At 40.7% G+C, this 16,064-nt stretch overlaps 1 protein-coding gene across 1 annotated transcript; it reads left to right on the top strand.

Moving 5' to 3' along the window:
• The first annotated feature begins 3,382 nt into the window (after positions 1–3,382).
• pttg1ipa (PTTG1 interacting protein a) lies at positions 3,383–11,562 on the top strand. Its single transcript, XM_079528076.1, has 7 exons — positions 3,383–3,736; positions 4,984–5,036; positions 6,912–7,020; positions 7,270–7,372; positions 8,713–8,778; positions 10,989–11,035; positions 11,357–11,562. Exons 1-7 carry the CDS (start codon positions 3,652–3,654, stop codon positions 11,392–11,394), a joined length of 501 nt encoding a protein of 166 aa, XP_079384202.1. The 5' UTR covers positions 3,383–3,651; the 3' UTR covers positions 11,395–11,562.
• Positions 11,563–16,064: the final 4,502 nt, after the last annotated feature.

The raw sequence follows: 16,064 nt of genomic DNA on the forward strand, positions 1-16,064 counted from the left end.
AACAAAACATCATCCAGTGTTTTTAGGACAATTCTTCTTCACATACACAACCCCAGTTTTAGTCCTGCATGCAGATGTTACAGCACACTGAATACATCGCTGGTTTTTCTCTTCTGGACCAAACTCAATAATGACAAGCACAACCAACCAAACCCTACAGTTTCTATCTCTTTTCTCTTTCTGTCCCTCCAGTGCACTGCCATCTATAGGCATTATTTCAGGTATATCTTTCTTTTATCCTTCTCTCTCACATATTCTACATTTTTGTTGTCTCTCTCTTTCTCTTAACATGCATTTGTCCTCAAACCTGTTGCATCCTGTTCGTTTTTTATATTAAGTTATGATACAAAATGTGTTATTGCTTGCAGCCCCTACCCCCTCCTCTCTGTGACTTCAGCTATACTATAACTGTTTTATATCTCTTTTGGAATGATAAAAGGACTTGGTGGCTGACTATTCCTAGGAGCCAAATTTCAAGTTATATAACAGTCACTTCCTGTGTCAAAGGACATGACTTCATCAGTGCCGTTCATGACTTCATCAGTGCCACATTAGTGCCATCACAGGACCTGAAGTAAAAGAAATGGCCAGATCAAGAACTTCAACAGAACATTTCCTAGGGCCCTCGGGTGATGACTATAGACTGACTGGGAGACAGGTTGCAATCTCATTTGGCCCCAGTGTATGAAGGGACCTTCAAAGAGAGAGAACTGGAGAGTGACAATTTCAGTATCAACCAGTAGAGTATGAGAGAACTTTTTCCTATATTGTGTTCACCTAGTACATACTGCACACACACACACACACACACACGCACGCACGCACGCACGCACGCACGCACGCACGCACGCACACATGTGCATAGACGGTCAAAAATACTGTATATTGTTTTGTACTGTATATCACAGATCATGTTTATTGTAAGAATTACATTGATTTTTTGGTGACCACTTTACTGTATTGTATATACTGTAGATGCCATACAACATCATGTGAGTACTCTCATGTGTAGTATGCAAATTAACAGAGTATGGATTAATTTATACATGGTTGCGTGCCAGGTCTACAAGTGAACTTGTAGATGTGCTGTTTTCGGTACGCAACAAAGTATAAATTACCCGTAAATCACCACCACTGTGTGTCTCTGCCAATACATCACCCACTGGCTCTGCCATCAATGTGAATCACAAAGATCTTTAGAAATTTGAATGAGTAAACTAAAAATGTGGGCCACATTCATGCAGTGGCCAATTTGCTGTTATGTGATACTTGGTGTACATAAGAGCAAAATGGCCCCCTAGTGGTCCAATTTGTTCGGTCATTTGAACTGGTTTCCCTACTGTATGTTCTTCCAGTATTACTATTCTGATGGATATAATTGTATTATATTTTAAGGTCACTCTGCTGTACTAATAGGAACCAAACAATCTGACTACTCTATCCACCCCCCCCTTTTTTTGTGCAAGAGATCGATAACTTTACATTCAATGCTTTGAAAAGCACAAGGACTTCACTTTGTGTGTGATTTAACCCTGTTTTTAAACATGTGACTATTATTACTACTGCTACAGTGCTACTACTATTATTACTGTATGTCCCTGCTGTCTACCCCATCCTTAAGTGCTGTGTTTTGAATGCTGCTGTGTGTGGGCGCGTGCCTGCGTGTGTATGTATCAATGGTGTACCGCCAACTGTGGTGTCTGACGGAAAAGAAAAAGGGAAATGAGAAAGAATTGTGATTATTGAGTAAGCATATTGAGTGTGTTCTGTGAAAAGGAGAATTTACAAGAATAACATTTATCAGAGAATGATGTTGTGATCGTGACTTAAAGCAGAAGAGGAAGAGGGGGAATATTTATCTATATATATATTGTATTGTATTCTGGGGGGGGGGGGGGGCAGAGACTGATGTTTATTGAACTGTGTGGAACTTTGGAGTGAGAGAATTTAATTCTCAATCTCAGTGTGAGAGAGGAGCGATTATGGCACCATGCAACATCAAGGGGTACTGTTACTGTGAGAGATAGGAATGAACTCATTTAATGTGTTGGGAGTACTGATACTCATGACTGCTCTTTGGGTGTGTTTATCTTGTTATGTTAATATCACCAACTGTGGCACTACAGTCAGACAACCCCAGATCACTCACATGGAATGCCTGCACTACGATGGCCATGGCCATGTGAACCCTCGCATTACTTTTCTGGGGGAGAACATTCACCTGAAATAGAAGATCTACAAGCTCAGAACGTGTCACAATGTGAGACACACAGAGTGAGACATGCTTGTAGATCAGATATTTTCAGCAAAAATATTTAGGGGGGAAAATGAGGGAGCCCAGTGTATACCCATGGGATACTCCAGTTAACTAAGTATATACAGTATATAGGTTAATGAAATAAACATTAAATACACTGGGGAATTATTTGATTACAAAATGTAGTCTTATATACTATACTGTACAAACCTAATCCTAATACTCAAATTATGAATTTAGGAGTGACAGTTTTATAACTATAGTTACAATGTCAATAGGAATTTGAATGTCTGCCCCAACAACATCATTTTGTAGATTGTGTAAAGTCATTTAAAGTAACTTACTTAAAGTGTATTTCAACCATTTCAAACTGTTGCCTGTCTGTATTGCCATATTATAGCCTACACACAGTCCCCTGGGATCCTTACTATAGAATTATAATGGGTTGAACCTACTGACAACGTTTCAGGTGGAACTTTAAGTCTGTTTTTACTGGTGGTGGTGGTGGCTCACTGGTTATTAACCCATAAGCTTGGAGCTATGGGTTAAGCCACTGTTTGGGTTAGGGTTATCTGCTATTTTCACCCCTGGGCAAATGTCTAATTTATTTTTGGAGCTCTTGAGCTCCAGAGTTTAGGAACCACTGGGTTAAGCTGTGTCTGTCTGATTGTCTGCTCCACCTAATCTACATCTATATGGTTTTGTCTCACTGATGTGATATCACTCTGAGTAAGAACAAGCTGCTCATAGATGCTGCTTGGGATCACTGCTAATTTTATGGTCACTAGACCTGTGAATTTTACTGTTGAAGACATTGATCCCAAATTTGAATCTATGGGGAACTTCAATACAATAAAGGGTCCTTAAATCAGCCGCAGGCGGCCAAAGTGGGGCCTTCTCGTTATTATGTTATGCCTATTAATATCATCATCATTACCTAGTAAAAGATTGTGCTTGTTTATGAAAAAAGAGAAAGAGAGAGATATGTTTGTTGTTGTTTTTTTATTTGTAACTGGATTTACAAAAAATATGCTTTAATAAATTATTGATTATTGTCCACTATCTTTGTTTCAGTTCACACACACACACGCACGCACGCACGCACACACACACACACACACACACACACACACACACACACACACACACTTCCTCCTCCCTGAGTTTCGTCCTCCTGCCCCCGTTTCGTGCGTAACGACCGTGCGCTCAGAAGGAGGATTGGTCACATTCCTGTTTCATCATCATCACAACTTTCCGAGTCTGCCGACAGGAGCACAGAGTCAGGAGGCAGCAGTTTCCTTGTCTTCAAACTCAGCTCAAGTCATTGAATATTTTAGTGCGGTGTGCATGCAGTCTGTCAGTGTATTAACAAAAGCTTGACAGAAGTCGGAGTTATGGATTTCAGAAGTATTGTCCTTGTTCTCGTTCTCTGCGTTGTGTCGACGACGGTCTTGGTCCAGACTTCCGCACCTGGCGTCGGTGAGAAATCAGTGACACTTTTTTGTCATTAAGATTATTAAAACAATTAATAATTCGATCACATTATTTCTTTATATAATTGCATTGGGCTGCTTTGTACGTGTGTAGATACATTTAACCTGGGCTACTACGAGAGACCTTTCTCCAGTTAATTTATCAGCCCATCGAAGCCAAGACGTGGCTTGATATGGAAGCAAATTTAAATTCTACATGGAATACAATGTTATTACTGTGATTTTAGTTCAATACACACAAAAGAAAGGCTATCCAACATAGTTTTCTTAATTTTTAAGGGTGTCTCTTTCTGTGAGTTTCAGGCTGTAGCTTTTGTGTAACTGAAACCTCAGCAATGCAGGAACAATGATACTGTTTTTTCATTCCCTTTTCAACACCCCCAGGTTCTTGTTTTATTGTAACAAAGACACAGTAACATGGACTAACACACAACTTAAATGGCAGTGATAGGACTTGTCTTAGCCTACATATGTTGTGCCAATCTGTTTTTATTTGAGATTTCATGTGACTTACTGTGATGTTTGTAAGCCTATCGTATTTAGACTCGTAGCTGTATAGATAAAATACATCTACGAGAGTCTAAATCTTAGGCTAAGCCTACAGTATGGTGCTGTTCCATACCTAGCCCCTCTGGGGACCCCCGGGGGTCTTAAGTTAATTTGATTTGGCTGTTGTTAAAACACCTGTTCCATACCTAGCCCCTCTCGGGACCCCCCGGGTGAGCTCTTTTGAAAAGAGCTCACCCGGGGGTCTTAAGTTAATTTGGTTTGGCTGTTGTTAAAACACCCCATGGTAGATTGGTAGATGTATAGAAAAAATACATCTACGAGAGTCTTAGGCTAAGCCTACAGTATGGTGCTGTTCCATACCATACCCTGTTTACTGTGGGTGTTACCATGGTAAATGTCCCAGGTGGTTTGGCTGTTGTTAAAACACCCCATGGGGCCAAACCAGTATAGGCCGGGCCCCAGTCAATACAACCGAACGTAATGTTTTAAACCAATCTCTCCATTTACATGTTGTCAGTCAGTTGTGTTGTTAGGTTTGCGCAGCTGCTTTGTGTTCACTGACCTACACAAAGCAGCAAACACACACTGAACAGACTGTGTTACTAGCCCCATATGTAAACTCCCTCAGTATAGTGGAGGGAGAGAGGTTCCATAGGGGGCTATGGTTGCCCTGTTCAAAGCTTTATAAACCTCTTTAACTCACCATCCTCCCGCCTCTCACAGCATGCGAGAGGAAGAATGCAACAACCTGTGAAGAATGTCTGCAGAATGTGACGGTGAGTTCTGGGGCTAAAATGGACAGACCTAAACATTTAGGGAATACAGTTTTTACTCTTTACTGAGTGTTGTTGAGGGATGAGATTGTTGCAGGTGGAGCAGCCATTTCCCTCCTGGCTCCTCCCCTGTTGAGCTACCTGTTAGACTGGTTTGGAGAGTAACGCTGATCTCAATGCCAGCTGGCCTTATTTTTCCTCATTCTTGTATCTGTTTGTGTCTGGGGTGAGAGGATGACCATGGCTACGTTTACATGGACAGTTAAATCCCCTTTTCATTCAGAATAAAAGTTAAATCCTATTAAAACTTGTCATGTAAACACCTACAAAAACTTAAATCGGAATGAAAATGGCCAAACTGATTTAAACTTAAATCTGATGTAACTGACCGGTTTATTCCATTTTTAAATCCTATTGAAACAATTTTGGATTCATGTAAACATTCAGATTTAAGTTAATTCTGGTCTTTCTGTGCATGCTTGTTTCCATGTAATTGGTATGGCTATATTATGCTCTTGTTTTGTTGTTTAATTTCACATCTCTGAGAGCAACCTCTCATAGGCTACATGATACAATATAAATTAATATGGCATAAAAGAGTTTTTGTTCTTTAGTGCAGGGGGTTTCAACCTTTTTATACTGAAGTACCACCACAGAAAATATCTGGCACTCCAAGTACCGCCACAATAACTGATAAAATACAGGAGTGCCGTAGACCTGCCCCATCCTATTCAGCTATTATTAACCCTGGAGGAAAATGTAATTTATTCTTTAAATTGTTTTGTTTTTTGTTCCATTCCTAAGACAATTTTGCTGCTGCTCTGATAATGTGATTAAATCCGTCTTAAAATCTTACGACTAGGTGAGCCTATATCAACCAATTTCTTGGTCAGAACAACTACCTGTATCGACAGTGTTGTCACGGAAACGGTCAGTGGCGTGACGTCAGGCCACGACTTCATGTCACCCTATAAAGTCTGACGCAGATCCACCAGAAGTGTGTTCCAGATTAACTCAGAAGTTCCAGATTAACTCAGAAGTATCAGATCTAAGAGACTAACTAAGTGTACCAGTGTCAGGCAAGACCGACGAAGCGTGCCAGTTCAGTAAGGAGAACATCTATAATATAATATAATATAATATAATATAATATAATATAATATAATATAATATAATTAAGCAATATAAAAAGTGGTACCCGAACTAATACACTTGGGCTCAAGCTTTGACTCCCACCCACAAATTTACACCAGCCCTTTGACAGCTGCCTACTAATATAGGAAATCGTCTCTACAGACAGGTTTTTTGGGCGACTCCTCTGAGTACCACCAGAGGGGGGCTCAAGTACCACTAGTGGTACTAGTACCAGTGGTTGGGAACCCATGCTTTAGTGGAGTAAAAGTTTATTTTTTTATTTTTTTTACTTACATACTCAAGTCAACTAGAAATACCTCAAAATTGTAAATGTACTTTACTTTCCACCACTGGACCTAAACATATCCGCCCGCCCCCTATCCAATCAGAAGCCTTCCCAGCCCCAAACCTGATGTGGAATGAAATAATAGGATTTAAAAGTATCGTCCATGTAAAAACTCATTCGGAATGACCATTTCACGTATGTAAACAGTAACACACAGCAAAAAACTGAATTAATTAATTCTGAAGTTTTCATTCTGAATGAAAAGGCCTTCATGTACCCGCAGCCATTGAGAGTGTCACTGTGGCACCTTTTGTTGTCAGTAAAATAGCAGTCTTAATTGTGTAATTTGTGTGTCATTCCATTATACTTCCTGTCTGTTCCTCCCTGCATATTACTCAGGTTGTCATAATTTATCTGACTGGTCATGCTATGTGTATGTTTTGTATGGATCCTTACAGTGTTTGTGGTGCATAACAACGAAGGCATGTGTAACCTACCCTACGAAGACCATCCTACCACCTCATGCACTCTGTCCACTGAATGATGCACGTTGGGGGCTCTGCTGGAGTAAGCGCGCACACACACACACACACACACACACACACACACACACACACACACACACACACACACACACACACACCTGAACTATTTGTGCAACTCAAACTGCAGAGTTAAAGAAGTTATAATAAGTTACCATGCAAATAAGTTGGCATTAACTAAATCTGGGTTCTCATTCTTTGAGGTGACTGTACTGACATTGTTCTTCTGTGTCCTATCCTTGTGATTCTTTCTCTGTGTGTGCTTGTCATCCAGTGAACTTCCAGGCACTGATCATCACATTGGCGGTTGTGGGCGGAATCCTCATCATTGCCTTTCTCGTTTGCTTGTTCTGCTGCTGCAAGTGTGAGAACTTTGGGTGAGTTGAATGGCCCCTACACACTGTAGGAGTTTTAAAGTTGTCGGCGAGTCATCAGATCGTTATGTATTTCACACTACAGGAGTCTTTTTTTGAAAGAATCGGCTGTCATATTATCTTTGTGGCTTTCACACTAGACGATTGATCGCCGACTAGGGATCACACACTGCAAGAGTTCACCAAGATGCGATCCGGGTCTGGATCGCATATAGGCTACATCATTTGTTTTTTATTCCAATTAATTTTGACAACTCACGCACGTGCAGGATGCCGTGATACAAGCGCGAGACCCACACAGGGCGCATCTCTCTCTGCGTGCACGCCACACACACAGGAATAGCCAGGCTACACAGGGCGACATGTTTGTGATAGCGCTATAGCGAGACGTTATACTCTTGAGTGTCATTAAATAACTCTGTCTCACACACAGACACAGACAGCGCACAAGGTCCAAAAGTTTGCTCTGCACTGTTGATTCCAATGCGGTTTTATCAACATTATTCAAGTGAAATGCGGAACGGCAATATTGGGCTTCATTCCATCGGGATTTACCGATGGAATGAAGGTTAAATATCTTATCATCTGATCATCTATCGAGACAGACAGACAGACAGACAGCAGTGCTGTGAGCAGTGTGCTCTCATTGGCTGTAATACAGGCATTATCGGGGTGCAGTCAGTCGGCGACAGAGTCAAATATCAAACGTGCTAGATATTCAGAAATGGTCGGGGAGGCGTCGGCGAGCGCTTTTATCGGCGCTGGATCTTCTCGCAGCTCCTTTCTCACACAGCGAGCAAAACCTCGGCGATCAAAGCCCGATCTTGCGTCAGATCGGGGGTTTTGTCGGCGAGCGCCAAAAATGCTCCCCGACAGCATAATCGGAGCAAATATCGGGCAGTGTGTACGAGCCATAAGTGTTACATTGTGTCATCATGGGTGAGTCTACTGTGAAACGAAGGAAATGATACTATATGCACATCAACTGGGTGCTGGGCTAAGCCAAGAAAGGAGGAAAAAAAACACTTTACACGTCTTTAAAGGACTTTAAGAAGACAACTAAAGGTAAAAAAAGCATTTTAGGGTGAAATTCTCCTTAACATAAAAAAAGCCTAATAAAAAGACTTTTATTAGCAAAATGTTGACAAAGTTTTGTTCCGCTGTGGATCTTCTTCAGGTCATTTGAACATGCACCCACATTACATGGTCAGAAATATGAGATTTAGAACACTAAATATATATATATATTATATTGTATGTAACTGTGTTGGCTTTGGTGTGGCCCCTGCAAAGGCTACTTGTTAGCTAATAATTTACTTATCGTTTGTGTGTGTGTGTCACAGATCCAACAGATCTGAGGCCAAGATGGAAAGGCAGGCCAACAAGTTGAGGACCAAACAATCAGAGAGGTGAGTGGGTGCCATCCTGTGAAATTATTAGTATACTGTAAGTATAAATATTATGCAGAAGTACCACCCAAAGAAATTACGTTGACGCTTTACAAATCTGTTTTCAATCTCTGTGAATGAAACAAGGGTTGTGATTGGTCAAAAAATATTGTTTCCTGGGGAAATACGTACGACGGAAGTCCAGCCCCTAAGGACACTCTTAGGTCTTGACCAGGCTTCTCTCTTCGCAGATGAGTAAAGGCTGAGAACGAGGCTACCCCAGCAGAAGCTGAGGTAGCTTCTGAGGCCTCTTACGGCACCCGCCTATGACCTGAACGGCATCCATCTTGAAACGAACGAGAGAAAACTAAAAACTGTCAAAAACTGTCATTCGATCTCGATAGAGTCCCATAATGGCCGATCTTCAGCGGAGTATATCTACGAACTAATCCTCTGATTTGGTGAGAAAGTATGCTCTTAGGATGGCACTAAAAGGCTGGCGCATCACTCCGGTTAGCATATTATCGTCTCGCATGCTAGTTGGGGACCCGATTGAGCGACGGACAGGATGCACTCTTACTTCAGATTTCAAAATGGCCGACGAAGGACCCGCGAGTTGTAGTCATTTCGTAGTTTTTGCCTGGCAATCTACGGTAAGGTGCCCGAAAACATACCGGCAGGAAATGTGTTTGACCCGAGTCAGGAGAGGGACAGGCCCTTCTTCCAATATATTAGCCTGGACACCCACGCATTAGTCATTCAACCACCTCTTAATCTTGCATCTCACAGTAGCTGTATTTTGTAGAGCTTTGCCATCATGGTGCCTAAACCTAAATCTTTGGAACACTACAGGTGCAAGGCCTGCTCTTCTGGCAACAGAATGTCGAGTTGGTATAACATTTGGGTGAAATTGGGACAGGTGAGCATAGGCGTATTTGCGATGACGTCAAAGCTCAATACCCTCTGTTCTTCACCCTTTTGGGTCATAGGTCAGGAGAGGTTGTATTGGTGCATGTATGAGTTGCCCAACGTTCTCCTCCGTGTTTGCTCCTATCGCTCTAATTCCCCCCTACCCAGAGTGCGGTTGAGAGACCTGTCCATGATTCTGATACCTCCTTACTGGCCAGCAAAGTATTGGCTGGCAGGGATCATTCAACTCATTACCAAATAGCTGTCGTCTCTTACCCGGTGCAAGGACCTGCTACAGCAGGGAGAAATCTTTCATTCTCATTCAGAGAGGTTGACTTTCTGACTGTGCCTGGCGGTGAATGTAATAGTTATTCATTTTCAATGAGAGGCCTGGATTTTTTTGAGGGGCGACACTGCAAGTGTATTTACACGGTTGCGGTCCCGTGAAATTGTCACGCGCGTGCTCGATTTGTGTACACGCCCGTGACTGACTAGAACTAGATTGTGTTGAGCTTTTTTTTTATGCTTGTGTTGTCGAACCCCTCATGAGCAGACTTGGAGCAGACGTCCTGCCCATCTGAAAGGACCTTAAAGCCTGTCTGGACTCATTGTTCAAGGATACCTTGGCAGTAGTACCCAAGAGGTGAACTGGCACCTCTCCAGCTACCAGTCACACTCCATACTGTGGTGACGTCCGTGTTGGACTTTGAACTGGCCACCTTCCAGTTCCCGAGCAAATTCCCTACAAATTACTACTGCCACACAGTAGAAAGTAACTGACTGCCCGTCTCATTATAAAGCAGCCTAATGCAGATTACAGATCCACTCTACCCTGGATTAATCTAATTTTATTTCGAAGTTTGAAATAAAATGCTGTTAAATGTTACACAAATGAGCGGGCTTGAATATGATTATAATGTGTGTCCTACTGTCCTTGGTTGCACTTAAATGCTGCCATTGTAAATAATCTTTTATTTACCTATTTGGCAGTTGTGTTTCATGTTTAGTTTAACTCCTACCTTGAGTCTTGTACCTAGTGTGTGCATGGTGTGACATTGCTCAGTTTCTATATACATTGTGGCTGTTATCGGAGCATCAGCTGCCCCTGTTTTAGGCTGTTCCATTGTTGTATTCACTGTTCCCTATCAGTTACCTTCATAGCACAACACAAAAGCATTACATGGGGGGTGGGGGACACATGTCACAAACTACAAACCTGCCCAAACCGGTTTGTGACACAAACCGTGACAATTGTGTGTTTTAGTGTCTCTATTAGTATTATATTGTTTTTTAATCTTCTTTTTGGGGTTTTGGTTTTGTAGGAAGATAGAGATGAATATGAGACATGAAGAAATACGAAAGAAATATGGTGAGTATTCTCTCTCTCTCACACACACACACACACACACACACACACACACACACACACACACACACACACACACACACACACACACACACACACACACACACACACACACACACACACACACACACACACAGTATCTGAATCATTTCCCCATTCCTCTCAGAGAAACAAAGACTTTGTTTTGTACATTTGCACATTATGGAAGAGATACAAAAACAATTCCTGCTCTCTTGATTGGAACCTGACATTTTTAAGTAAGACCTATTACAGTGACCTTCCTTGAACCATAACATCTCTGTTGATTATGTTCTATCTCTCTAGGTCTAAGTGGACCGAACCCATACTCCAAATTTTCATGAGGAAATCGGTGAACTTAAACATCATGTTATGAACGTCCTGCTTTTCCCTGGCGTTTAATCCTTCACCCCATGGATGCTGTTGCTATCACATGAAAACCTCACCTGTTAGGTTGGACTACAAACAATGTTTTGGCTGCATTTGTCTTCATAAAATCTCTGGAAAGGTGACATGTATTTATTGCATTGACCTGACCCCAATGATTTCTGTATTAACACATTCTGTACGGGAACCCCTTTTGGTGTTTTAACTAAGCATTATGTTTTTTGTCAAAGTTTTTTATTGATTTTACAATAAAGCATACAAAATACACATGACTTACACAAAAGAAAGAGACAAGAAAAACAAACGTAGCGCACCACCGAGTGGCGTGCTATGAGCTTGTAGGTCTGCTATTTTAGAAAAATCGTGAAAATGCGGCACAAATCTTTGAATATATATTCTTTCAGAAGACTTTTTTTTTTTTATTTCGACGTCAGGCCTAAATGGGTTAAGTGTAAATAAGGATAGAACAGAAAGGGATGTCTGAATGTTCAATGACTGAGTTTTGTTGAATTCCAACCAAGACTATTATATTTTAACTTTTCTTTCTCTTTAAAGTGTTAGCTCTTTGACCAATCATTGGTATATTGTTTGTTCAATAACAGGGGTCTCCACATCTCTCCACCTCTATAATAAACCGAAAATTGATTTTCATATCAGGAAATTGGAAGTGATGAAACGAATAAATGAGCAGACAAAATTGGAACAAGCTGATAAATTATCTTTATGGGGTTGTTGTTCCTGATTGGAGGAAAATTGTAACCCACCTGAAAACGTATTTTCAGGTGGGTTTATTAACACTTATTTTAACAATAACGAACTATACAAATATCACTTACAGCACCTTTTACAACATAATACACAATTTGACATGCTGTTATGTTGTATGCTATGTTTTTTTTTTTTTTAGAGTAGATGTTCAGTTTTATTGTATTTATTCCCACTTAGATGTACTGTAAAATGTACAGTTCAGATAATCTAAATTCCTAAACTCATTTTAAGATTCACGTCCTCTTGGATTAATTCATGCTGAGACTCAATATTTTTTACAGTTTGAAATACATTGAAATTTATTTCCTTAAACTGGTATGATTATCTTGAGACTTGAGGTCAATATGCACTACTCACTGTAGTTTGAATGGCTAGATGATGAGATGCTGTAGTTTGGTAAAATTGGCTTTAAGCAACACTCTGCTGTCAATGTAGGCTTTTTTTTAAAGTTCTAGCCGTTATATTAAATGTTTTAAAAGCAACGTGTTGTTGTTACTTATTTATTTCAATGGCCGATTTATCAGTAAGGCTAGGTCCATTCTGTAGAATTACATCATATGGGCTAGCAGGGTTTTAAGTCCCTGGCATCCAACAGTGTTGGCGCGCCCCCACCTGGACAACAGATGCAATGCCAAAAATAGCTGCCAATGTGGGCATTTAAACAATTAGTCACAAATCCAACTACAGATTACGGAAGTATTTTAGATCATGTATATTTTAACAAATATGAAAATACCATTACAAACATTGAAGTTGGAGACACATATTACTCGGACCATGATTAAAGCAATGTTATTGAAAGTTTAAAATAAATAATATTATACTATATACGTGATAACATATTTTTTTTCATCTGATATCCATGTTTTATTTTTCTTTGAGAAACTACAAGTGGATCCTGGACACTTCTAAATCGATGGGACTGTATTTCTTTTATAAAAGCTTTTACCATACTTCAAAATAAAAAAAAATGTACCTCCAAAAACTAGGTACGTAGCACATAGCTAAACCTAATAATTCAATATCGAAACCGTTATTTCACAGAGAGGCTGAGATTTGAAAGTTTGACGAGTTATTATTATTACTTGCGCAAGCAGAGTGCGCAAGTAATAGTTTTCGTCCAGTGCTTCGATGCGTATGTCGCCGTTTGATGCGTATGCGCCGTGCCAGCGTATGACGTAATGACTACTTGTGCTTGATATGGCAGTGGTGTCAGATTACATACATGTATACATAGGGGCATTAGACTACCTTTAATCCTCCCGACACTAAAACATATCGTCATTACGTCACCATCGAAAACCAATTACACCCTGGCATTGGGTCATTTAATCCACATCTTTATTACGTCATCATTGAGAGCTAGTTATACCAGTTATACCCTGACATATGCTGCTACGATGCATACGCATCAAACGGGGCATACACAAAGTAACCACAGTATACCCCTAATCAACTTATAAATTACATATACATATACGTAGAGGCATTTCCTTTCCACCTTTCACCTTTCCTTTAATCCACCCGACACTGATCGACATATACGTCACCATCGAAAGCCGATTATTCCACATCTTTATTACGTCATCATTGAGAGCTAGTTATACCAGTTATACCTGACGTCATATGCTGCTACGATACATACGCATACTCAAAGTAACCACAGTATACCGAGGCATTTCCTTTAATCCACCCGACACTGATCTACATATACGTCACCATCGAAAGCCGTCTCTTACCATACTTAACAATACTACTTTTTTACCTCCAAAAACTAGGTAGGCCTACGTAGCAAATAGCTAAACCTAATAATTCAATATTTCAAACGTTCTTTCACAGAGAAGCTGAGATTTGACAGTTTGTAGCGGTCGACAGTACTTGCGCGCTCTGCTTGCGCACTAGTACTTGTGTGCAACAAGCAAGTAGGCACTCGACAGAGTGCAGTTCTAGTTACTTGCGCAAGCAGAGCGTGCAAGTCATGTTTTCAGTCAGGTGCTACGATGCGCGTGTCCGGGGCCAGCACATGTTATGACGTCATATGCTGGCCCCAAGCTGACCGTGCAGGTGTGTTTTTGTCATGCTACGAAGCATATGTCCCATGACGTGATGAAGATATGTACCAATGTCCCTTAGAATGCATGTGATATGATGTCATACGGACATACGGAAGCTGACCGTGCAGGTATGTTTTCCGTGAATCGTGATGAAGATTATGTACCAATGCCAGGGTATAATTGGTTGACGATGGTGACGTAATGATGATATGTTTCAGTGTCAAGTACTACGCATCAAACCACCCAGCTGATCACATTATACCACTAACCACTCAGAAAACTACATATACATACATATAGACATGTACACATATATGGACATATGAGCATATGACGTGATGAATATATGTACCAATGCCAGGGTATAGTTGACGGTGACGTAACGATGATTCTACCATACTTAAAAATACTACTTTTTTTCCCTTCAGAAGCAAGGTACGTAGCAAATAGCTAAATCTAATAATTCAATATGTGAGACTAAGATTTGAAAGTTTATAGCGGTCTACAGCACTTGCACGCTCTGCTTGCGCACTAGTAGGCCATTTATGGCCTACTTGTGTGCAACAAGCAAGTAGGCACTCGACAGAGTGCAGTTCTAGTTATTAGTGTGGTTGCCCAAGGGCAACCAGACTATAGTTATTGTCACACTTTCTTCTACTGGAGTAACCTACCTAACTTCCGCTGTGATTGGCCGAGCTTTGCATAACGTTTGTAGTAGCTAATTGGCTGTTGTTGGTTACGTAATCAATCTATGTTTTACGATTGTTACATAACCAATCTATGTTTTACGATTGTAATTGGCTGACAATATTAGTGGGAGGTGCCTATGTAAGCGACTGCGGCAACCACACTTTGCAAAATTGCGACTTTTCTAGTTATTATTATTATTATTATTACTTGCGCAAGCAGAGCGCGCAAGTACTAGTTTCGCCCAGGACGATGCGTATGCACCGTCCCAGCAAATGACGTAATGACTACTTGTGCCTGATACGGTAGTGGTGCCAGACTACATACATGTATACATAGGAGCATTACATCTAATCCTCCCGACACAACACATTACGTCACCATCAAAAAACAATTACACTCTGGCATTGGGACTTTTAATCCACATCTTTATTACGTCATCATTGAGAGCTAGTCATTATTGAGAGCTAGCATATGACGGCAGTTATACCCTGACGTCATATACTGGGACGGTGCATACGCATAAAAAGTAACCACAGTATACCACTAATCAACTTACAAATTACATATACATATAGGCATTTCCTGTAATCCACCCGACATTGATCGAGATATACGTCTCCATCGAAGGCATTGGGTCCTTTAATCCACATCTTTATTACGTCATCATTGAGAGCTAGTCCTCATTGAGAGCTAGCTATACCAGTTATACCCTGACGTCATATGCTGGGACGGTGCATACGCATCAAAAGTAACCACATTATACCGCTAATCAACTTACAAATTACATATACATAGAGGCATTTCCTTTAATCCACCCGACACTGATCGAGATATACGTCACCATCAAAGGCATTGGGTCCTTTAATCCACATCTTTATTACGATATACTTCATAATACTACTTTTTTACGTGCAAAAAGTAGGTACGTAGCAAATAGCTAAACCTAATAATTCAATATTTCTTTCAAAGAGAAGCTGAGATTTGACAGTTTGTAGCGGTCGACAGTACTTGCGCGCTCTGCTTGTGCACTAGTAGGCCATTTATGGCCTATACTTGTGTGCAACAAGCAAGTAGGCACTCGACAGAGTGCAGTTCTAGTTATTGTCTCCACCAGG

Source organism: Electrona antarctica (assembly GCF_951216825.1).
Source record: "Electrona antarctica genome assembly, chromosome: 18".
In the NCBI taxonomy this organism is placed as follows: Eukaryota; Metazoa; Chordata; class Actinopteri; order Myctophiformes; family Myctophidae; genus Electrona; species Electrona antarctica.